This window comes from Dermacentor variabilis, chromosome 3 (genome assembly GCF_050947875.1).
Source record: "Dermacentor variabilis isolate Ectoservices chromosome 3, ASM5094787v1, whole genome shotgun sequence".
Taxonomy (NCBI): Eukaryota; Metazoa; Arthropoda; class Arachnida; order Ixodida; family Ixodidae; genus Dermacentor; species Dermacentor variabilis.
Window position 1 is genome coordinate 159,747,811 of NC_134570.1, and position 25,899 is coordinate 159,773,709.

The window sequence follows — 25,899 nt, forward strand, 5'->3', positions numbered from 1 at the left end:
GCACAATTGAAGGTTCGCGCCGAGATAAGGCCGGGAGAAGGTAATTGAACTCCCTGGTCAACGTGGGGAAATCGACTGCTTAAAAACGGACATCTAGGTTGCTGTGCGTGCTCAGACATGCCAAGTGTTCCAACGTGTTGTGTGCCTTGATTCAGCCCTGTAGATTGCTGAGTCATAGTGTGCTCCCATGACCAGGTAGCCAGCTCTAAATATGTAGAATAAGTCAAGGCGTTTCTTTCGACCTTCCGATCTCACCTCTCCACCTGCCAGCAACTCCCGGCGACAGAGACGGGCGACGGCGTGGGTCCGCTCAGTCAGCTTTGTGTGACACCACAATATAGGCTCAGGCCAGCTACACTCTTAAGAAAGTTAACGCCATTTGGGGCGTATCTTGTCCCTCGACAATAGCCGCCATCTGTCTTGCCCGCGTTTCCTTTCTTTAGTGCTGCGAGCTCGGTACTTCCCAGTCGTGAACGGCACGCGCGTTATCAGCGTGACGTAGCATTCTCGACAGGAAAGTAGCGAACGCAGCATTTTTGAGAAAGGAAACGCAATCAGGGCAGATGGCGATTATTGTTTTGGGACAAATATACACCTCAAAGGCTGCGACGGTTTAAAAGTGTACCATGCGTTAGGCGCTCCACAGCGTAGCCCAGCGACCCTCTACGGGTCTTACGACTCCGAACCCAGAACCGGCATCCCAACACCGTGCACATGTGCTTCTACAGTTACACTCTCTGAAGATTTTGTTTATATATTTTAAAACCAGCAAAAATAAATATCGCTTTCGTATATGAAAGAAAACGATTTTCTCTTGCTTGATTTGCGGTCGCATTGACCCCCAGGCGGCCGCTAGACACGGGTCGGGTATCTTTATTGTAAGCCATACGATGTCCAGCGGCGGCTCGTCAGTAGTGCAGCGCGCTGTCGTCCCAGCCTGGCAGCTTGTTGTCGCCGTTTAAAATTGGCTCGCACCTGCGAGGGGATTTGGCCAACTTTCAGCTTGGAAACTGCACGAAACAAGGAAGGAAGGAAGGAAAACAAGAGGTGAAAGGCAGAGAGGTTAACCAGACTAAGTGTCCGGTTTGCTACTCTGCATAGGGGGGTGGGGTAAGCTCAGAAAAGATAAGAAGATTTAAAAAAAGAAAGGAACGCATCAGTTCGCATATTCTATACTTTTTCAGTGAGTCCAGTTTCTTTTAAAAAAGCACACTAGTGCTTTTAAAGCAGTTCGTACTGACGTCGGCTGGGACCAGGGTCCAAGAATTCTGCCTTACGGAAGGCGATGGTTGTCAGTCCTGTCGAGCGTGGTGCTGAGTACTTTGTGCATTGAAGCGACGACAATCACACAGAAGGTACACACAAATCTTTATCTTGTTGCTAATGCAATAGCTACTTCCTTCTGATCACACGCCAGCACCCGATCGTTGCTTGGCAATCAGTGCGAGCGTCCACTTGTGATGCTACGAAAGACGCTGCAGAAGAAATGAACGTGAACGAAAATCGAGAGAATGCCGGCTTCAGCTATGCATTTATAGTCTTGAAGCAAGTTTATGAAAAACCATGAGCCATTCCACTCTGCCAAGGTGGATGACTAGCGAAGCTGTGCAGCACACGACAAAGAAGTGACAAAATGTTGAATAAAGGTACCAACACATTTATTGTCTTGCTCGGTGGTCATCATGACGAATGGTAAGCACACGCATTTATTTTTACATATCCACGTTTATTCGTGTCATGCATTCGTTACACGCATTCGTTATGTATTCGTGTGTTCATTCCGCGATATATTGAGGCAAAGAATTTGAGACTGAAATCACCGTACCGACCGGCAGTGGGCCAGTGCCGTCAGCGCCTTCGCAGAGGTGGGGGCAGTGTGGGAACGCTCGCTCGATGAGCGGCAACGGAGCCAGCTGTGGAAGACGACGGCGACGAACGAGCGAGCAGCACGTGGCAGGGGCCGTTGCTGATGATGATAGTTTTTGCTTCCACAGGTTTGTTGAAGGACACGAAAGATGCACGGAACCCTGGCCATAAACAGCTTCGCTGTAAATGATCGAGTGACCTGAAGGAACTTCCCTTAAGTTTTACATATATGCACATATTCTGCCCCCGCGAACGAGCTCATTTATGAAAATTTCTCTCGTGCAGATGACGAACGTGCCAGCCCATGGGCTGTACATCTATCATCTCATTGTATTTACTTGTCGATGTTGCTCTTGAACTTCTGGATTCGCATGCATTCTTCATGTTTCCGCGGCTCTTGAGTCCGTGATCGCACGAGAGACCTCATTCGCACTTGCCCAGGAACATTTTGTACTTTTGTGTACGGCCAAGAAGGCATGTTATATATATATTGCTACGTGCCCAACAATGTGCCCTTGGACACATTGTTGCCCTCGGCCACACGTTCAACCACTGAATACGCCCGCGACGCGATCGCACACGCCGACCACGCGCGCCAGCTCGCCCGCACCCGTCTCGAGGCCTCGCAGGAGCATCAGAGACGCCTCTATGATTGCCACCATCGCGACGTACAATTTACTCCGGGTTCTCTGGTGCTTCTCTGGTCCCCCATTCGACGTGTGGGCCTTTCCGAAAAGCTGCTGTCCCGCTACACTGGCCCATACCGTGTGGTGCGACAAGTGACCGATGTCACGTATGAAGTCATCCCCGCCAGCCTCTCAGCGTCATCGTCGGCTGCAAGTGACATCGTTCACGTGGCGAGACTAAAGCCATATCACACACCTTTCGCCGCGGATGTGTAGATTAAGCACCGGGACGGCGCTTCTACTGCCGGGGGTGATGCTACGGAACAGCCGCCACAGTGTGGCTGCACTGAGGAGAAGGAAGACGACGTGGCCACCGCTTGATATAGCGTCGCCATCATTGCCACCGCTTGTCTACGTGTAAATATATTGTAGACTCGTACGTCAGCTACACGTAACAATATATTTTTTTTTGCATGTGACCTGACGTCGTGGCATACATTCTCTGATTGTCGCTTCTACTATCTCCATCATTTTGAGCAGAGTTATAAAGTTACAGAAGAGGGGCATAGCCGGCACAACATACGGCCAGGAACATATTCTAAACATACAGTTACAAAACAATTAAAATCCGCCGGCTACTCCGCGAACGATTCACGTAATGCGGCGAGCAGGAAGTACGAGTCGATTGAGGGCGACTGCGCAACGGGACGCATAGCTCTGTCGCTTGCGAGATGGAGATGACGATCTCACTAAATGGCAGGCAGCGGAGGCGAGGTCGGCCGGAGCAGTCACGGCTGAGGGCCGAGGTATACATACGACGCACTCGAGTGATAACCCCTGGCTAGACGCGACGCATCATTTGGGTGACGGCGGAGCGGACGCGAGACGTCACGGCCACGCCAACTTCCCCGCCCTTCGTGCAAGCAGGCACCTATATCATTTTGTCCCGCGCGGCTTCCGCAATCACAGACATTGTCGTTGTGCCGGCGTTGGCGACGACGACTTTGCGCAACAGGCGGCGTCAGCGCGGGAGCTCATCTTGGGGGAACACGTGCCTGTCATGCGCGCGGGTTTATTTCTTCTAAGAATGGTCGAAGGGGGGAGGGGGGGAGGGGTTGGCCACGTAGCGCGTGACATCCTTCGGATAGTATAGTTTCGAGCTGCGGACCCTCCTCGGTAGCGCAGTGGTTACGTCGTTGTGCAACTGAGCTCGAGGTTGGCGGGTTCGATCCCTGCCGTGGCGCCGTGTGCTCTTCAGATATTATTTTCTTGTGATGAGTAGTGTACGCAAAGATACAAATGAAACGGAAACAATATAAAGTGGCAGTACGCGTAGTGCACAGCTTGCCTAATTTATATTTTTGAAAGGCTTTATGTATAATTTGGTGCACACTACAAATCTGTGTTTTGAAAGACTCACAGGTAACGCCAAAGGCCTTCTGAGTGTCGTTTTCGTAGCCCGGAGCTACACATATCGGTTCACGGGGACGACGAATGTGCGTCCATTTCATTTAGGCTGCCCTAAGTTGTTGTGCCAGCGGACGCGATGAGCGCCAACAGTGTGTCACCGAGAAGACGTATCGAAGATACGCGAAAGTCGCGCTTGTACTCATATGAGAAAGTCCTGCAGAAAAAAAATGCGACAGAAACCATATAAGGAGTAATGTGGTTTCTGTAATGGCAGCATGTTTGAGCCAATCAGGGAGGCCGTGGCAGCTCCCTGCGCCAATTGGATATATGAAGATGGTGAATTGTCCAATATGGCGGAATTTGACTATGTCCGGAATAGCGCCGTATAGATGATTGTCAATGCCGGCGGGAGATTTCTTGCTTGACGCCGCTGTCCATTTGTCTGGAATTACCGTGATTCGCGGCAAACCTTACGCGCGCAATCTGATAACACACGACTCATTCAGTTTAGAATCGGCGACAACATTCGAGAAATTTTGACACAGTATAGGCGTATGTTGCAGCGAGCGTTAACAGGGCAACAGTGATACTATCGTGAAATCAAATATCGCACTACTACGCGCGCGGTATCCAGCGTGTCACCGCGCGCACACTGATAAGGTGTGGCGCTGACCTGTTATTGATGACGTAACGCCGCGCTTGGCTGCAGCCTCCTGCGCCAGCCAATCCCCCCTCCTGTCTACTTCCTCTATACACTCGCACTTTTTTTTTCCACTCTTCTTTTTTCTCCTTCCCCTTACCTTGTTACACCTCTCTACTTTATCGTGCGAGAGCGCCGTCCGTCCGATATTCTAAAGAGCACGAATTAGACGAGTTTAGGCAAAGGCAAGAGGTACGTTCGATTCGCCTGCGCCACCTGAACCAGTTCACAAGGTGTTGCACCCTGCCATTCGTTTCAGCAGTGCAGCACTGGGGACCGCTGAACCAGGCCGTTCGTTTCTAAAGGCGCAGGGAAGGTGCAGGGCTGGTTCGGGATTTTTCTGCACCCACTGCACTGTCGGTGCCGACTTGGTGCAGGCGTACAGGCGCGAAGCAGCAGTGTAGCAGACGACGCTGGACACGTGCACGAGCGCAGTTAAAACCCCGCTTGCGCACGTCTGATGTGTCTACGCAAAGTGGGCGGTGTGTATTTACGCCCCAGTAGCCGATCATGCCTGCAATTCAGGACCTCTCAAACATACGCATTCCGTGCACGTTAGTCGGACATAACGTAACGCCAGTACCGCGTCTGCACTTTGGCATTCGTTTCGAGCGTCGCGCTGTGCCTGCAGCTGCACGATTTCTGAACTGCTCGTGAACCGCCGTGAACTGGTTGACAGTGGTGTAGGCGAATGGAACGGACCTAATGATTAGGCAGAGAAAGCTGCGGTTGTACAACTAGTCATCGGTGTTTTCTGAAGTTATTTGGATACTGCAGAAGCGAGGAAAGAAAGGAGGGCTGTTAACGTGTACTCGTGCATACAACCAGCAATTATCTCCTCAGCTAAAGATGGAACAGTGAAATAAAAGGGCTGCCGAGGGTAATTTCCTGCGCTCGTAGGCACCAAAAAAACTGCGCCTGTGTGCCATTGCCTGCACTGTATCTGCTCGATCCTGAGTTTTGTGTACGGTCCTGTCAACGTGCACCTGCCTTTTATTTTGACTCTGTTACTGGCTTAAATTTTGTGTCTGTGTTGATTTGGTTGCGGTTTTGCACACCGTACAATATTATAGTTTGTTGTCTTTCTCTGTGTGACCCAATTCTTACATATATCCCTGTGTGCACTGACTGTAAATGCGCTCGTGCTTTGCGTTATCAGGCTAAAAGTTAGCCTATTGCACATAATATCGTGATATCTAGTTATGAATAGAGTATGACAGACTGTGCTTGACGTGGATGATATGGCATCCTGTCGCGATTCTTTTTGAACTCCGGGAACTAAAAAGGCGATTGAAGGCGGAATTCAGTTCTTGAAATCTTATTTCATATCGCCTGTTCTTCCGTTGTCTATTTTGTCGCGCTCGCAGTACTTGATGAGCAACCCGATCATTGGTATTTTTGCTGTCGTGCAGGCCTACTCGTACCTGGACACGCCGTACCCGGAGACAGACTTCCCACCGGACATACGCGATGCGTGCCTCAAGCGGAGCTCCGTCGGTGCCGAGTGAGTATACGCCTCAATCGGCCCCGGGTGCGCGGCAATCAAGAGTACAACACGCGAATCACTCCACGAATGTTGGCGCTGCTTTTCTGGCGTCGATGTTTCTCAGATGTTGTTTCGCAAGTTGGCGCGAAATGTAAGTCATTACTGTTGTGCGGCTGAAGAGCCCAGCGACTCCGCGCTCACAAACGCAAGATGGAAAGGTCTATCATATTCGCAAACTTCTAACCGTTCGCAGTTAACCGGGTTACCAGGTTAACCGCGAACGGTTTTATCATATTCGCAAACTTCTAACCGTTCGCGGTTAACCGGCTTACCAGGTAGGTGTATACGGCAGACAGAGCACTGGTAGCAACGTCTTGTGACGAAGAGTTCGACAGCACCACAAAGCTATTGCTGCAGTATGCCACGTTCTTCATGAACGGCTGGCGTAGAGGTTCGGCAGCGAGATATCGTTATTGCGCAATCTGTTTACGATATTTCTACGACGAGATTCGCTCACGCAACCCGCAAATTTACCAAACACGCCGCAGTTGGACGAAGCGTCACAACAAGTCGCTATACCCACTTCAATCGATACTGCCATCCACGGCTCCCGTAACCCTGGGTGCTATTGCGGACGTGGTCGATATTCCGCCATGTTGTCAAATTTAGTAACGGCGGCATTTTCAGCCAATCGGAGAGGCCTGACCAGCCGACCTCTGGACCAATCGGAGCTGACAAGATGGCGAAATTGACAACTTCGCAGAATGTGTCAACTTCCACAACAGCACTCCCCGGGAACCGCAAGCTGTAAGAAGCTTGCGAACACGCTATAGAACTCTCCACGTGTCCATGCCGGACTTTGGATATTAGCAGGGAAGGTTTCCTCCTCAAGTTTCTCCGCGATGTAGAGCTGGCAGAGCAAATGGGTGAGCAGCACGGGCGGGCTAAGCATGACGAGGGGGATACAAATAGCATGGCACTAAGCCTTTTGCGTCCCGGATCGATTTCGTCCTCGCCGCAATCCTCAACCACAGGTTTTACGACGGACTGCCCTACTTAAGACGTGCCGTACTAGGCGAGCGGCACTCGCGCAGAGTAACAACTGCTCGCAGTATTTGGCCAAGCTCCAGGGTCTGCCTGCAGCTAGCAACATGCCTTCCTCCATCCCAGTCCGTCCCAAGCACATGCTAAACTCTCGCTGACATCATTTTGTTTATACGCCGTACAACGTGTCTTTAGAGCAGTTAGGAACTTTACGTGCACAGCTAATTCGTTTAGCTGGCAATACTTATGGCGCTATGTTGTGAGACACATGAAGGTCGCTACGTATGGACGATATTTCGACATTAACGTTCTTCACGCCTAAAGGATTCCTTAGGTTACATTAAACAGTGCTGTTTCGCTCGCAGTATTAAAAAAAAAAAACAGTGTGAGGCGGTGTTCATTTGAGCACGAATGGCCCATATTTGTCACAACCACCATTGGCAATAACGAGTCGCGATATAACCATTATGATATAACACGGGGGCGACGTTTAGACATATTCGTGCACTGCCCCGGCCATTCAGATCCTGCTTTAATTGCAGTGCTCCTGCCTCTAATGGTTTCATATTTTTTTAGTCTTACCTGAGCTTTAAAACAATAATCTTCACACATATATATATATATATATATATATATATATATTGCCTGCATTACTTTTGTTTAACACTGCGCTCTCTCAATTCAATGTTAAAGAAGGCAAATGCGCCCGAGGTAGATGAAGTTTACTGCTTGGGAAACAAGAAAGCCGGGTCCGGCCCCTTCCTCTGTAATCTTACCCTTGAAACCCCATGCTTTCACAAAAGTTCGCACTTACGCAGTCGTAATATATATATACATATATATACATATATATATCTGAGGACTTGCGCACACGAGTTGACGGTTGCACATGAACGAGCGCACCTTTCATACTAGGACAAATAAAGAAAAAAAAAGAGAAAGTGACAAACACAAGCTAGCGTTTTGAAACCGCGTACAAGGTGGAAATCGAATCGCACGTATGCAGCGGGGCGCGTCACTGCGAGAGTGCGGAAAAGCCGCGCGCGCTCGGTGCAGGTCAATGTCACGCGGCGGCACCGCGGCAGTGAAATCTCCTTTCTCCGTGACATAGACGCGACGTTAACGACCGACCGTCCGGCTCAGCGTGCCGCGGGCTGTGCAAGCAGAACGTTGCACGGGGAAAAGACGAGAACGGAAAGAAAAACAGGTTCACCGCTGCGGAGGCGTAGTTATGACTCTTGCCCGCGAGTCTCGCAGGCGCATTGTGCAGGAGGTGTACACACAATAACATGCGCCCACATTCTGCAAGGGGGCAGCGAGCGTTGTCTCTTAAGAAAAGAATGAGAGTGAAAGAAAAAAGAAAACGGGGCGGGAGGGGAGGGGGGAGGCATTTCGTAATAGCCTAGGAGGAGCATTGCCGCAGGCCTGGGATTCCCAGGCCCCTCGCTGGGTGACGAAACGTCAGAATGCGTTCACCTTTCTTTCTTCCTTTCTATCATTGCTGTCTTTCTCCCTTCCTTTATTTCTTTCTTGCCTTGTTTCTTTGTTTTCTTTCATCGGTTTTTCTGTCCGCAATGCCAGTACAAATTGCTTTGAGGTCACTACTCTACGTGTACAAAATGCCGTGCAGTACAACGAGTGAATAAGTCATGACCGTCTATTTTCTCAATCCGTGTAATTCCCGCCGCAGGGTCCGTGCAGCCAAGGTGGTGGTGGTCGGCGACGTCTCCGTGGGCAAGACGTGCCTCATCACAAAGTGAGTGCTCTCGCCCCGCTCGTCGAGTCGTGACCGCGGGTCGTTCCGACGCTTTGTTAAACGCTAAACGTAGGCTCGTTCCACATATTGACCCGGGGACCTCGACACGTGCCTCCCGAGGTCGTCGCCTCGGAGTTCTCCGAAGTGAACTCTTGAAGAATGAGAGACCAGTGCGGGAAACGATGCAGAGGGTACAGTGCCGAAAGGCGCGCACAGTGGCGAATCACGCTGGTCTCACCCGTCCGCTCCTCTTGTACTTGTGTCGCGTCGCGTTTCCTTCCATTTTTTAAAAATGGGTTCTTTTTTTTTCTTGCTTCATCTATTCCTCCACGTATAATCAAGAACTAACCGGCTCGTCGTCCAGTAGGCCACCTTACTGAGGTCATCATAAACCTGCCTGCTTTGTAAGAGCGCGTGCGCCATCTTGCTGTGTCCTCGTAGCACTATCCGTCAGGTGTTAGTGTCGCACGTTCCTTTGTGTTATCCAGATGCGTGTCTCGTTCCTTTAAAGACTGAAAAAAAAAACGCGCAAAGGACGACGGACGGTGAAAGACGCGGCACGGTTGCTGCACCTATGTTCAGCACCGTCCTTCGTGCTGCTCTTCTATAGTCTTTCCAACTCGCCCGGCTCTCGATTCGTGTCGTTCTTGTGTTGTTGCCAACAGTGACCACTTTCATTTCTTCTTTTTTTTCCCTTTATTTGCTCTCCGCTTCCTCATTAGTCGTGCCTCCGCTACGTTCATGTATCATTTTGTTCTCTCTCCTAATGTTCGCGCACCATGCCCCTCCCCCCCTTTCTTTTTTTGGTCTCTGTTGATCCCGGGACAAAAGTGTACCGTGCACCCTCAGAGAATACGCTCAATTTCATCTAATTCAGCAGTACACTTTTTCGGCGAGAAAATATATCAGTTGTCCCTTCTGAGTTGGATGTTGCGCGCAACGGCGATAGCAAACCTTAGTGTTTTCTCAGTATTTTCTTAGTTTGTTTGTATGTATAGTTACCGTTTAAATACTATAAATATTCAAATGCTTTTCAGAATTTCACTTCAAATTATCACACTGCTATACGACGGCAACCTTCGTGCCTACCAACCCACTTATAATCGCTGAATTCTTGTCCAGCTCGCCAGTTTCGGATGCGCGCAATCATTTGAGGAAAAAGCAGACAAGCGAAAACAACGTGGCGGTCTTCACTGCGACAGAATCATGCCGTCGCAGTAAATGAGTTTGGAACCGAAGTAATCGCTCAAGTCTCCTGCCTTTTTAAAATCTATTTTCTCTGTGTTCGTTTTAGCGTACACCAATGTAATCTCATTCCATTCGTAATTAATTCACAGGTCTTGCAAGACAGAGAGAGTGAGAAAGACAAGAAAGCTAAAAGAAAAATAAATTACACAAAGCCAGTCTTACAGTTGCCATACCAACGGTTTTCCTCGCCGTGTTGCTCAAACTGTTTTATTATACGGTCGAGTTTGCTTGGGGAGAAAAAAAAAAAGAAAAATGTTACACGTTGACCACAGCTTTTACACCAATGTGTGTCGCGTAAGAAACACTTCGGCAGACCGGCCTGTTGGCAGGAAGCGTGGCAATCAGAGAACCTTCTCTTCGTGCATCTGCGTGGCAGATGCGTCGGAAATTTGCGACTAGCGCGAGATGGCTATAGACGCGGTAGTTCGGAGAAGAGAGCGTACTAATCGTTTTACAAGCATGAAAATTTATCTATGACGCTAGAGTGACGTTGCTATTGGATGCTTCGCGTTTTCGCACTGAAGTTGCTGCAGGCTCTCGCAAGTGACCATAGCTGACCACTTCCTTTCTAATTTTTTTTAATTTGAATAATCTCTCTCTCTCCCTCTCTCTTTAGCTCCGTGGAGGATCAGCGCAATTCACCCTGTTTATGTGGATTACCCGAAGATGCGGATGTTACTTGCACTGCATATGTCAATGTCCGCGGGTTGCTTATTAACGAACTCTCGCTTCATGGCGCGGGACTACATTGCGGAATCGAAGCCGGGCAGTGGACGAAGTCACGTCCATTTAGCGGGCGATAGACGCAGCGCGAAACGACTCCTATAGGGTAGTCTGTCTGGCGTACGGATAGGTTGGCAAGAAATCTCGGCGTGCTGCCCCTACTGTGGGACACACACTAAACTTGCTCACGAGGTGTCAGTTGCAGCTCGTCAAGTTGCGGTATATCCGAGCTGTGCCAATTAACAGACGTCTCCCGTGAGCTTTCATTTAGACGAGCAGTACTCTACGTCGGCCCAAAGTCCCATTCACGTGCTGGACTCGCTGAATGCAGGTCTGGCATCGCTCGAGGTAGCGGAACGCTCCACAATTCATAGACAGAAGGCAGCGTAGCAAAACCGACTCAATACGGACGATAGTGTGCTAGTTTCGACGGCTGGCCTATGCGAACGACTAGAGTATTCTTCCGTGATTTCTTAGTGTTTTTGTTTTGCTTTGAGCCTGCGTTACACTCGCCTTTGTAAGATACGCTTTGTCTTGAGCCGTCGTGGTTGCTTAGTGGCTATGGTGCTGACCTGCTAAGCAAGAGGTCGCGGGACTGAATCCCGGCTACGGCGGCCGCATTTCGATGGGGGCGAAATGCTAAAATATCCGTGCACTTAGATATAGGGGCATGTTAGAGAACCGCAATTAGAGAACCGAAATTAATCCCGAGTCCCCCACTCCGGTGTCCCTCATAATCAAACCGTAGTTTCGGCACGTGAAATCCCACAATTTAATTTTGTTTTCTCTTTTCAATTGTATTTTATCTTCCAATTTCCCCGCATTTCGCCGTGCAGGGTAGCAAACCGGACATCGCCATCTGGGTAACGCCTCCTGCCTTTTCCTTTATTTCAGTCGCTCCGTCTCCCCACTTAGCATATATATATATATATATATATATATATATATATATATATATATATATATATATATATATATATATATTTTTTTTTTTTCAAGCAAATAGCACTTCGCAGCAGTATAAACCGCAGCGGCAAATACTCTTTCAACAGATTTTGGGAGCAAGTATTTCGTAGTGGAAGCAATGTCCGCATCCTCGTGCAATTTACGTAAAACACTGCATATTGCGCTGTATCCTCCACGAATCTAAAAAGAGGCAACAGAGCTTGTTCGAACTAAAAAAAGAAAAAGGAAAGAAAGGGGTTAGCAATGGTCCCTTGCGAGAGCGTGCAGCAAATTCAGTGCGAAAGAGCGAAACATCCATTGGCGACGTCACTGTCGTGTCATAGAGGGACTTACTTACTCGTAGAAACCATTAGTAGGCACGCCTCTCCGAACCACGGCGCCCGGCATCGCGCACTAGTCACCCACTTCCGATGCGCCTGCCACGCGGCTGCACGCGAGGCTTACTTGACTGCCGTGCTTCCTTCCAACACGTTGGTCAGCGGATGCCAGAACTGCACTCAGCGTGTCCAGAACGGGAAGAGGACTTTGAGCCGCCGTGGAGGGCTGGTCGTCTAGTAGCACTCGCATGACATCTGTTGATGAGCGCAATATACTGCAACATGAAGATTGCTTCATTATTATCCAGATTAGCTTTTTAGAATGTCAACATATATGATTTATTTAAAGTGAGCAATTTAAAATTTATTTAGAGAACCGCAATTTACCCTTTAATTTATGCTGTCACTCGTTATGCACGCAATTTCTGCTTCTTGCACGAATTGCCATCATGGTGCAGCGGCGGTACCTGTCACAGGTGATTTTTAGGTAATCCTGTCAAACCTAAAAAAAAGGGAACAAAAGAAACTGTGTGCTGCACATCTGAAACGTACGCGGGCTGAGATTGTACTATTCATACCATTCATAGCCTATCGCTTGTCACGGACGACGGCGCTTCCATTCCGTGCGGCACGACAAAGATCATGTCGCACTGTGAACCCGATGCCTAGAGCCGTGGCCGCCAACTTCGCCACGGTCCGCGCGCGCGGTTCTTTCGCACGAACGGCGATTGAGAGCGCTGCAATACGATAGCGCGCGAGCGCGGTCACGTGGTTTTATTTCACATTTCGCGGGCTTTCTCTACAGGCCGAAAAAAAAAAGTCACCACACAGCATGTAGTACGTCGCCACAAAAAAATTGGATCGGTCGTTTCTGAACCCCCTCTACGACGCAACGAATCGCACTTGGCCATAAAGTAAGCATTAAATATTTTGTATAATTCATCTTAGCTGATTAACTAATTAAGCGGAACATGAAAATATACTCTAAGAAGCGCCCCATGACGGCAAAGCATATGTCGTATAGTTTTCTTTCAGTTGCGGCTAACGGAATTTTTAATATCCTTGGACAAGTTACGTGAAACACCCTGTATACGGTTATATGCAGCATCCAGTGCGTGTGAGAACTCTTCTTTTTTTTTTTTTTAGTTCTGCATTTACTGCGCAAATGTCTAGACCCTGTCTTACAAATGTGTTTGATACCTCTATATTGCGTACTCCGTCGTTTTATTCAGTGTCTTGTTTCCTTGGGTGCGCATTTAGGTAAACAGTGCACAAAATGTTTCGTTAAGCCCACTGCTGTATTTGCGCATTGATTCAAGCCCATCTATGCTAGATGCTCGTCATTTGTGCGCGTGTTTATGTGCTCACGGCCTTTTTTCGCCTATTCACTTGACACTCGAACGCTGTCGAAAACTGGCGACAAGAGTAATGATCACTTCCAATATTATCAAATAAACCAATCAGTCAATCTTCCTGTAACAAGGAAGAACGGACGCTACTGATAAAATTCCTAATAACCGCTCACAGTAAACGCTCATAGACAAAGTTAAATCGATGCACCACCCGTGTGCGCTAGTTGGTTGATTCAGATAAAAAAAAATAGGGTTTTACGTGCCAAAACCACTTTCTGATTATGAGGCGCGCCGCAGTGGAGGACTCCGGAAATTTCGACCACCTGGCGTTCTTTAACGTGCACCTACATCTAAGTACACGGGTGTTTTCGCATTTCGCCCCGATCGAAATGCGGCCGCCTGGTCGGGATTCGATCGCGCGACCTCGTGCTCAGCAGCCAAATTGATTCGAATCGTTGAAGTACCCGAGGTCAAATTGTTCGACGAAGTGGGTGAACCACTGCTTTATTTCCGGTTGTCAGACGTCTACGTTAAAGCCTCCGACAACGACCACCGGCGAGGGATTGGCGGCAGCGTACGTTGCTCAGCGCAAAAGTGCGTGTGCCTCATCATCAATCATGTGGTTTGACGGCTGCTTTTTTATTTGTGCGTTTCGTATTGAAACGATTGATTGATTGATTGATTGATTGAAAACTTTATTGTTCCACCGAGCTGGGGTGCCCGCCTCTTAACCTACACGTAGGTAGGGGGGGGAGGACGAAGCAGTCCCCGCGCGCTGAGGAGGGTGAGTCTTCACGGCCTCAACGGCCAGGCGGATTGCTCGACTCTGGTCCCGTCTTCAGCCTCGCTCTCTACAACAAAGAGAGGAGAGCTCACAGGGCTAAGGCTCTAGTAAATAAACTTAAAAAGCACACCGGCGCGTATTGAAACGAAAGCTGTGCTGCGTGTTCACTTCAGGCCTCTTGCCTTACGGGGTACGAGCCATTGCTCCTGGCCCCGCACTGCCGCCAGGATCGGCCCACTGGGTTTTCTGTGGACGTGACGGACTGAAAGAAATCCCGGGACCCTAGGCGCAGGCAGATTCGCTGTTAAAAAAAAAAGAAAGTGAGAGACAAGAAGAGAGGGAGAGAGAGGAAGACGAAGCAGATGAAGAAGTAGAAGAAAGCGCTTTAATGCGCCAGCATAAGCGTGCAGTAGGAGCATCTATTACTGTCATTTTTTCACTGAGAAGTCCACACACGTCAACAGAGTTCGTAAAGACAGGTTTCGCCGCCCGTGATAAAAAATGGGAGAGCTGGTACGTGCGACCTCGGCACACATCACTCTACACGTTTTCACAGCAGCTAACCAATGGCATAGAGGTAGACAAGGCCCGCGCGACCCATCCTCAAGCAGTCGCTACTTCACCAAGCGGCGTGTCGCTGGATCGCACGTGCGTTTGTTTTTCGTACTTCCATTTGAAATTGAATTACCGCGCATATCTTCGTTTCCGGATGTAGTATTGAGACGCCGCACTCTCTATATATTTCGCCTAACCACCCATTTGCAGTGTTGCTCACGACAGTGTGCTGTGCTTGAAGCCGGGTCATCTGCAGATAGCGGAGTCCTCAATACTTACGAACGCCTAAAGCACAAACGCAGTGCGAGAACTAATCAGTGCACGGACCGCGAGTCAGTGATAACGCGGGGCAACGCCCTCTCGTGCGATAACTTTTATGCTCGTGAAGGCGAACGACGGAAAACAGCGCACGGAACAAATACTTTCTTACCCTGAACTTGCCGATAACGTTTGTCCTCCGTTTTCATCGAACATGCATGTGAGACCGGAGGCGCACAATTCCAATTCACGAGCTTGAAACTAAAATCCAATGCGAACGAAGCATGCCCACAGTGCTAATTCGCTGGGTGCATTGAGCTTTATCAGCTTCGACGAACAGCACTAACTCCGGAGCTTCCATCACATGGGACGCGTTTTAGAGCGATAGCTCTAAACCCGCCCAGGTACAAACCCAGAAAACACCTGGTACTCTAAATCTGATCTTCAAGATCAGCCAAGGACAGACTTGGACTTAGCCCGCCACTATCGCTAGCTACTGCATAAGCCGCGTGGTCGCCCATATCTTGAAAACGATCTGCGATGCGAACAAAGTGCGCGGTTGAGCGGGCCTTGTCTTCGAAGCGATCTGCGATGTTTGCAGATTCCGCCGAGTGCTGGTAGCTTCGTATGCGCTATGCTTTCGACGCTTGCTTCGCGTTAAAGCGAGAGGCAGCGCGAAGGTTAATTCGCTCGCTGCTGCTGGTGCGCCGAGCAGCGTGTCTGTTGTCTTGTGGTGAACTTGTAGATGCTGTAGTTGCTGACGGCGCCAAGCAGCATCTGTGTCCTTTGCCAAAGCAAGCAAAACGTTGCTATCGCTCGACAAGCTCGGTTTAACCGCGTTCAACGACGGCAATTTTATTCAATTATATGGATACTCCAGGCTCATTTCTGGCGTCACCTTAAGGTTCCGTAAGTCCAAACGTGATAAAATCATCGCCGCGCGCCGTATGCGCGAGTGAAAGCGTGCGATCTCGCATGCCCGAGCAAGGAAGGCGGGGCTTGAAGCGCACCCTCTTTTATCACGCGCGAGGTGCGGGGGTTAGCGGAGGGAGGGAGGGGGCGTTCCTTTACGGCGGCTGCTGCTTACGGCGCGGCCGCGCAGGCGCCGTATCTTGAAAGCGATCTGTGACGTGACCAAAGTGCACGCCTCATCTTCAAAGTGATCTGCGATGTCTTCACTTCGCTCGCTGCTGCTGCCGCGATTCCTCACTTCAGCGTTTTGACAGAGCGTTTCCGCCGCTAAAAAATTATGGGGTTTTACCCGCCAAAACCACGATCGGATTACGAGACACGCCGTAGTATGGCGAACTCCGGAAACTTGGACCACCTAGGGTTTCTTTAACGTGCTCCTAAATCTAGCTACACGGGCGTTCTCTCCCCCATCGAAATGCAGCCGCCGTGGCCGGGATTCGATCCCGCGACCTCGTGCTTTGCAGCCGAATGCTATAACCACTAAGCAACCACGACGTGTGAGTTTCCGTGGTCATCGAGCGAGATGTGTTCATCTTTACCTGTGAGCGCATAACACCGTGCTTGTTATTTGCAACATTGCACCGTCTAAGCAAGCCTGTCGAATATCATCATCATCATCATCATCATCATCATCATCATCATCATCATCATTATCAGCCTGGTTACGCCCACTGCAGGGCAAAGGCCTCTCCCATACTTCTCCAACAACCCGGTCATGTACTAATTGTGGCCATGCCATGCCTGCAAACTTCTTAATCTCATCCGCCCACCTAACTTTCTGCCGCCCCCTGCTACGCTTCCCTTCCCTTGGGATCCAGTCCGTAACCCTTAATGACCATCGGTTATCTTCCCTCCTCATTACATGTCCTGCCCATGCCCATTTCTTTTTCTTGATTTCAACTAAGATGTCATTAACTCGCGTTTGTTCCCTCACCCAATCTGCTCTTTTCTTATCCCTTAACGTTACACCTATCATTCTTCTTTCCATAGCTCGTTGCGTCGTCCTCAATTTGAGTAGAACCCTTTTCGTAAGCCTCCAGGTTTCTGCCCCGTAGTTGAGTACTGGTAAGACACAGCTATTATATACTTTTCTCTTGAGGGATAATGGCAACCTGCTGTTCATGATCTGAGAATGCCTGCCAAACGCACCCCAGCCCATTCCTATTCTTCTGATTATTTCCGTCTCATGATCCGGATCCGCCGTCACTACCTGCCCTAAGTAGATGTATTCCCTTACGACTTCCAGTGCCTCGCTGCCTATTGTAAATTGCTGTTCTCTTCCGAGACTGTTAAGCATTACTTTAGTTTTCTTTAGATTAATTTTTAGACCCACTCTTCTGCTTTGCCTCTCCAGGTCAGTGAGCATGCATTGCAATTGGTTCCCTGAGTTACTAAGCAAGGCAATATCATCAGCGAATCGAAAGTTACTAAGGTATTCTCCATTAACTTTTATCCCCAATTCTTCCCAATCCAGGTCTCTGAATACCTCCTGTAAACACGGTGTGAATAGCATTGGATATATCGTATCTCCCTGCCTGACACCTTTCTTTATTGGGATTTTGTTGCTTGCTTTATGGAGGATTGCGGTGGCTGTGGAGCCGCTATAGGTATCTTTTAGTATTTTTACATACGGCATATAAATCGAATATAAACTCTAACAACTCAGCACTTCCGCCGCATCCTTTTTTTTTGTTGTTTTACGGACGGCGCGTCGCGCATAGCAAGCGCGTCGGCACAGACACGATCTGCGGCGCACATTCGAGCACGATCTGTGGTCGCGACCTGCGATATGTCAGCGAATGTTGTGCCAACTTCCGGGATATGTGAGCAGGCGTGGCTCGGATTTCGCTTCCGAGGTCGCGCGGCTGCGCGCGCCTCCATGTACGCGGATGGCGCGTTTCGCCACACGAGACGGCACAGCGCTTGACATGCTCGGATTGCGCGCCATTATGCTGTGTCGCCATTTGTTAGCTTTGCTGTCCTCTGCGCGCCAGGGCGCATACCGACGCTCGTGTTTATCCGCTGCGGCTACACGCACAATGCCTGTTCTTGTCTAGCTTGTACTACATGAACGACCGTCTGCGTGCGCTATTGGATCCTGCCCAACTGCAACAAGTGGATTGAATGTCAGGGCGCTGGTCGCGTCTTCAGCCTATCCTTTGTCAGCTGAACGTTAGTTCATCCATTCATTTATTCATTCTTATCAATGCAGGGAAAAATAGACACGTCACGTCAGAGTGCACGTTCGATGGAATTAGGCACCGTAATTGGCATTTGGCACGTTGGTTTTGCATATCTACATGCGATAAGCGCGAGAGCGACGGCACGCAGAGAGACCGACACACACACGAACACGCGCTCTCTGTGTGTGTCGGTCTGTACGGCCTTTTGCGCGCCCAGTGTACATATAAAGACACGGTCAACCCGCATTGGTGCGCCAGACGTCTTGCCATAACGAAAGTGCGTAGGATGTTGCCGGGGCGCTTCTTGAGGCGCGGAAAAGCGCTGCACGAACAAATGAACGAAGAAAATGAAGGACACGCAAGGCACTTGGCGCATCATTCAGGACAACAACAAGAACAAAGCGCAACAACAATCTGCGCGAGGTACACCTGGTAATATAGTTTCGGTGAAGTATTAAGGCGAAGGCGAAAGCCTTAGACCTTTGTTTCAAGGTCGCGTTGTGAGGTACAGAAAATATGACATAACCCAAGGAAGGAACCAAAGTGAACCAAACCATGTCCAGTCGTGTATAAGAGGTGATTAAGGACAGCGTAATTGTGCTCATCAAAAATAATTACTGAATACTCGTGTTCTCCCAATTTACATACTTCACACAAGCATACATGTACCTGCTGTACTCCGATCTCGCTGGAGTACTATGCGAGCCGCATTATTTATATTTCGTTGAAGTAGGAAGCATTTCGTGCGCGACAAACATTAAATGCTTCATCTCTGTAGCCTAATTTCAGGCTCATTAGAAGGTTGCGTATTCAAGCGTGCGCATTCAAGTGCCGGTACTCGCTATATTTCCCAACGTACTAAGGCAACCGCATAATACACCCACTTAAAATTTCTTGAAGTTAGTTGAGATGTTACTGCAGTGTGTGACGAAACTTTGATGTTCCTAGTCTTAATATAAGCATTACAAGGTTATACCGAGCCCTCGTTTTCGTTTCTTACTTTCATATGTCATATCAGGTTTTCAGTTCGTGTCTCCGGCGTCCTTCGTAAACTAGGCAGGGCAGCTTGTTTATCTTTCGCGGAAGTGGGCGTCTTACAGCAAATGCGTAGCCAAATGTCTAAACATGTGTGTTTTTAACTGCTGCAATTTCAACAATTTGCACATCCAAGCGTTCCGCAGCGTTCCGAGTGTGTTTTGCCGTCCGTCCCCTTCTCATTTCCTGTGTCTTGGGTTGTTACTAGTTTTTTATGCGACATATATCCACCGTTCCAAATTCGCATTTCATTGCGTTTTACGAGCGCAGCAAAGTTTAGCCCGTTACATAACTACAACGTACGCCACCAAGATTAAACTAAGCAAGAACACGCGGTCCACCACGCAAAATCAGTGTGCAATGTTACGTGCGTGTGGATCAAATACAGCTTTCGCAAAACAACTTTTAAAACCAAATGTTCGTAACTGTCACACTGTCATTACCCGCTATACCTTTCCCAATGTCCCCGATATAACTCTGCGTGACACAAGCTTTACGTTCAGTAGAAATGGTAGGCATATATAGTGAAATGGGGCGAAATATTTTAACTTTAATTACTGGCTCAATTACGAGCGTTGCCAATAATTTTTGAACCCTCGTGTTTCTTTAGTATTTCCGTGCGTTATTATAAGCTGTCCCAGTGTCGTCGCTGAACTAAAGGAGGAGCGTTGTTTACGTTTGGTGAAAGTATAGACCCAGGTGATGTGTCTGATGGGTAGGAAAGCTTCAAAGCGGGTGGGTTTAATGTGGCTCCTGCAATAAATTACTAATGCGAGCATTCCGGAGCGCGACGACCGTACTACATTACGAGCGGCCCAAAGTATAGTCCGCTCTCTTGACGTAACTAAGAACTCCACCAAAATTGAATTTAAGAGCTATGTGGGGAAAGTTATGGCAAGTCAGTGTGGGAATTAAAATGCCTCCGGAATAAATACAACCTTCTGAAAAAAAAATTAAATATATGCTTGAAAGCAATATGGGAATTTTTGCACTGTTTCCCAGGGTCTGGGAGGCATCTTACGCGTGTTGCATTCTGAAACGGGAACGCTAATTAACATTAACGTTAATTGGGTAAAATTAACCTTATTAGCGTTTCTAATTACAGCTGGCGGTAATTAGGAAGGTGACAAATTATTCTTCCACCCTCCTTATTTCGCTTTTTGCATGCGCGATATCACATATGGTCTGACGTCCTCGGTGAAATGAGCGACGCGGCCCCTTTTTTTTCCTGCTGGGATAAAGTGAGGCCAAGGTGATGCGCGATGTGTGTAGGCAAAGTTCGAAGTCGGTGCGTTTATTATGGCCTTTGCACTAAATTACTTATGCAAGGGCTCCGAAGCATTACGGATATAGCGTGTCACGAGTGTGTAGAACTTAGCCCGTTTCTTTAACAAAACTACAGATGCCACCGAGATTAAGCTTGCTGAAATTGAAGTAAAAGTTATAGAAATTCGTTTGGGAAGTTAAATGCATGTGGACTAAATATTCCCTTAAAACAAGAAAGAAAAAACAACATGGGTTAGAAACGGTCATACCGCCGTATTCAGCTATGCTTCCAAATAACCTGAGACAACTGTTTTGCACCAAGCCAGGCAGGTGGGAACATCGTGCACAGGACAAGAATAAAGTTCTTTCTCCTCCTCCTCCTCCTCCTCCTCCTCCTCCGCACCAAGTTTATGTTTGCCTCCACGTCCCTTCCCTCCCTCGATCAAACCGACCCTTTGCTGGAGAGACGAGTTTTGGCGACGTCTCCCATGGGTCAACCCGCCCGAGCCAGACACACTGAGTGCGCTGGGCTCTCGAAGCGCATTCCGGCCTCTTGTGCTTTCACTTGTTTCAAAACTAAGAAGGCGTGTAGCGGATGTTACAGGGGTCATGCTCGTTGCATGGTTATGACGAATATGTAACTTTCCTAGCTAGATGGGAAGCGTTAAAAATAATTACTTAACCCTTCTTTTCTTAGCTTATTCTTTTCCGTTATACGTTCGTAGTAGCTTTCCCCGGCGTCGTCGACGAACCACGAAAGGCGCACCGTTTATATTTTGTTTAAATTTAGGGGCATGTTACTGGTAATGCGTAAACTAAGTTCAACGTGTGGAGAAATTACGGCCTTAAGAGTAAATTTCCGTATGCAGCCAATCCTGAGGGTTACAAGTGTGCTTTAAGAACAACGCAGAATTTACCCGTTTAACCTGGAGGGACTGTAAAGGCCGACATAACATACTATAGGGAAAATGAAGGGAACATTATGGTCAATATTCTCGCAATGTTAAATATGTGTGAATTATTTATTGCATTTGTAAAATTGCTTTACTAAGTGCTAGGAGAATTTATGTGCGGGAAAGGTTTCAAACGAACTAGTAACATAGGGTTATTGTTTGAAAGTGATTCATTTTATTACAGGCAATTAAAATTTCATTGAAACTGCATTGAAACAAACAGCTTGGCTGGAAATTGGGTTGTGATTCTGTAAGGAAACAAGTCTGCCGCCATTTCTCTGTGGGGGGGGGGGGGTGGCGCATCGCATAATTAACGTCGGCGGACATCAGAAATTGCACGATAACCAGATATTAATTATTGCACTAGCACAAGGTTACTGCTTATCTTATTAACTGGCTCCTTCGTGGCGCTCGCCGCAAATGGGAGTTGAAGAGAGAAAGGCGAAAAGAAAAGGTGAAAGGCGAGAGAAAGAGAGAAAGAATAACCAGACGCAAGTCTCTGCTTTGCCACTCTCTTGGATGTTGGGAAAAAGGGGGTGAGGGATGGGAATTTGAAGTCGGCCGCTGCACAATGTGCGTCCACACTAAAGAATTCTTGTTCCCGTATTCTGAAGCCTTCCTCCATTCCACATTCCGCGTGAGTTCACTTTGTTAACAAATAGTCGCAGTATCGCCCGTAAGGCGAAACATTGATTGCGATAGCAAATTAGTAGACAGCTATACGAAGTAAGGATAGTAGTTTTATCGGCTGCATAAACTTGCAAGCATTCGCTTGCTAACGAAATTATCAAGCATGGTGCCACGCGCGCACGGGCATAAACCCATCTCACTCGATCAGCGCGGATACTGGCTGTCAAAACGCCGGAATGATGAAGAGCGGCAGCAGCAGCGAGCGAATTGACCTTCCCGCTGCCTTCCGCTTCAACGCGAACATAGCGGCGAGAACATATCGCGCACGAAGCTATGGGCCCTCGAAGCACCTGCACTCTCTCTCCATCGCAGATCGCTTTTAAGATGCGGCCCGCGCGGCCGACTCTACTCTTCGCAGATTGCTTTCAAGGATCGCGTGGCCGGGCTCAGCCGCGTGATACGCAGCCGGCACCGGAGTAGAACCTCCCCCTTCCCCCCGGTGCCTTGTGCGTGGTGGAAGACGGCGTGCTTCCACCCCGCCTTCCTCCCTTGCGCGCGCGAGACCAAGTCACCATCCTCGGCTCACCCTCGCACGCTTTCGCTCGCACCCACAGCATACGGCTCGCGGCGACGGTGTTATCGCACTTGGACTTAATGCGGAACATCACGGTGACGACGACGGCGGCGGCGGCGGAAATGTGCCTGGAGTGCCCATATAATTCCTATCACAATAAAAGATACCATACTACATAGACGCATTATTATAAAACAAAATGTACCAAAGTAAGTCCTACGCAGGAATAAAACAAACACGACATCGACTATTCGGAAGAGGGTCGACGTTTCTTTGGATTTTGCGATTCAGCACAGCCGTCGCCGAGGTCGTCCGGGAGGCCGCGTTTCACTTCGCGTCAAGATTTCATTTCAATACCCAAATGTTGGCAAGAGGAGAGTCCGCTGCTGCTGCCAAGTTCAAGGCTGTAGTTGACTTCCGAAAACGTGTCCTCTGATGGCAGCGTTTGAGCCGCCGGTAAGAAGGGGCTACGCCATTATTTGAAACACCTACTTCTGTAGCTGGGGACTTGTCCCCATGTGGCAGTGTAGGCTGCTTTTGTGTCGTCAGGTTTTCAAACGCAGGATTCTGAGTCGAAACAGGTTGGGCGACGACGAGTGAATACGCAGCTGCATTCTCCACTCCATCCGGTGAACAAGCAACAGCGCTTGTTGCATGGCTATCGGCTCGCCTAGCAGTTTCTGCAGGAGTAAAGCCAGGGACATCGGCTGAATAAGAAGCCAGATCGACAGTGGTATTGGCATCAGCACGTCCAGAAGTTGGAACGCCGACGGCGGCAGCGAAGAGGCCACCGCCGACTGCTGCCCATGCTCCGCTCTCTGCTGAGTATAGGCCGACAAATATGGCGTCGAATCGATGATCGAGCGCCTTCTTCTTCTGATAGAAGCTGCAAAGGTGGAGGCTGTATGACACCCGCGGCTTCCATGATGCACGGCCGTCATTGTCGTCGATGCTGGTTTGAGGGAGAGGAAAGCCACGGCGGCGGGCCTCCAAGTAGACGCGGCGGGCAGGGCAGATGACATTGAGGTGGCATTCCCCACAGCGCCTGAATGGGCAGTCACAACTTTCGCTCTCGTGGCCCTGTATATATGTACGCCATATATAACACACCACATAAAGGTGTGGTGCACTGAGCGCGAAAGTGGCCTGTTGAACCGCACCTCGCACGCTGGAAGCCATGGTAGTGGAATGTCTTGCACTCAGCGCATGTGCACAGGATTCCTGGCGTTCATCCCCGTGCGTATGAAGCGTGTTTCGGTGGGTACTCTTTGCAACATGCTCATCAACACACTGGTGACGGAGAGGAACTTTCCACGCGGCCAGAATGCCTGGACGAGGGCACCGTTAGAGACCAAGGAGGCAACTTGTGGATCAACGGGGACGACCACAACACGCTCGCCACCGAAGACTAAGCAACCAGAGTCGACGATGACAGCCACGGAACTGTGATTTAGTCGTTTTGCGCTCCGAAATGCCCTGCGCAGCAGTGAGACTAACTACTGAGGCCGTCGTGTCCACGACGCTATCAGGACAGATTTCCGTAAAGACGAAGAAGTCGAAGACCAGAGCCTTTGAAGGAACGCTCGGTGCAATATGGGCCATGACTAGGACTGCTGGAAGCTCCTGATGTGCAAGTACTGCGTACGTCCCAGAGCGGGTTCACGGACTGGCACAACCTCTACTGCCTTGCTGAATAGCTCATACAACACAGGGCAACTGTGTGGGTATTTATAAGCAGTTCCTGAATCATCACTAAATAGTAGGGGGCGCACCGCCAAATTGAAGGTTAAAATATTGGTTCAGGTTGCGGTGAGCGAGGTTTTCAGTCACGTAATACTGTCAACTCGAATGAGAGGCGCAAGTGGCATTTCGAGACACTTGTAAGGTGGTCGGTTCAAGCGTTGTCGCGCAGAGCTTTTGAATAATTTGGTCATTTGCAGTCGTCACCGGAGGGTTAGTTTCTTTCTGTTTAAAAGACACCGACATAAAAAGTTATTACCCTTAGGCCCTATGAAGGGCACCGAAATCTGTGCGAAACATACCAATTAGATCAGGTAAAATGCGCGCTAATAGGTCAGTTTCACGTCGAATGCAGCAGGACAGTATAATTTGCTTTCGCTTTATTGATTGATTGAACAAATATTTTTAATGCGTAAGCATTCTTTGGCGAGTACCCCAGCCCCGTCACACGAAAAGTGTAATGTGCCTTGTATCTGAACAAAAATGCGTAATTTGCAAAGTTAGGACATTTAATCATTATAATAGAGTAAATGTAGATCATTGGTAGCTTCATGAGCGATAAAGAACAATTTAGACCAAAATAATAAAATAAAAAGAGAACACCCGTAGGGATACATACGTCTCCATAGAGAATACACGGGGAAGTTTATAGTAGGGGTGGACCAACTGAAATTCGGGGTGGGTCAACTTGAAATTTGGGGCAGGCCAACTTGAAATTTTGGAGGTGGGCGAACTTGAAATTTGGGAATGAGCACACATAAATTTGCCAGTGGCCCAATTGAAATTTGGGGGTATGATCACGCGTACTTCGACAACTCCAGCGGTGTTACCGCATTCTTTTTTTTATTGGACTGTTCTTTAGCCTAACACAGATAATCGGGAAGCGGAAAAAGTATGTCGAGAGTGCGAGACGCGATGCGAGGAACACGCCGACTCCTCGCAACTGCTGTAAAAGTCTGGATTGCCAGGCAAGAGGGACTCCAGATCGACGGTCCGCTAGAGCGCCTATCGCTATTGCACCCTGGCCTATACCGTTGGAGTCCACGCCTCATAGCTCGCTGTCTTCCTGGCGAAGGTGCTTGCTCCGCGCCACCTCGTATGCCGCTGTTTGGCGCTGGGCCGTGCTGGTTGCCTCCAGTCGGGGCAGGTGTAAGAAAAAAATTCAGCGCCTTCGGTTTAAACGGATATCGCTGAACTAGGGCACATACCCGGAGACCGAAGTTGGCGTCTAACAAGTTGATTCAAGAGTGGTACCACACCCAGTGGCACATAAACAGTCACCCAAGTTGGTGTTCTTTCTGTCGGATAGCTAGATAGCCTGAAATAAAACTGGATTTGACAATGCTAAGAATGCTATTCGCATTAATACTCGCATTAATAGAATGCTATACGCAATAAATGCTTTCGAGGCGTACTTTGTGGACCTTGGCTAGTGATGCTGCTTGGCTGTCTTGC

The 25,899-nt window shown here is 48.9% G+C and overlaps 1 protein-coding gene across 2 annotated transcripts in view; it reads left to right on the forward strand.

Moving 5' to 3' along the window:
• Nucleotides 1-25,899, forward strand: part of LOC142576472 (ras-related protein Rab-34-like) — a 75,166-nt gene that overhangs the window by 27,878 nt on the left and 21,389 nt on the right. Inside the window, exons 2-3 of one of the 2 annotated variants that reach the window (XM_075686614.1) lie at nt 6,015-6,106; nt 8,823-8,888. In XM_075686614.1, the coding sequence (XP_075542729.1) occupies nt 6,015-6,106; nt 8,823-8,888 (158 nt within the window). The remainder of the gene's footprint in view (nt 1-6,014; nt 6,107-8,822; nt 8,889-25,899) is intronic. The other variant, XM_075686615.1, reaches the window with a different exon arrangement.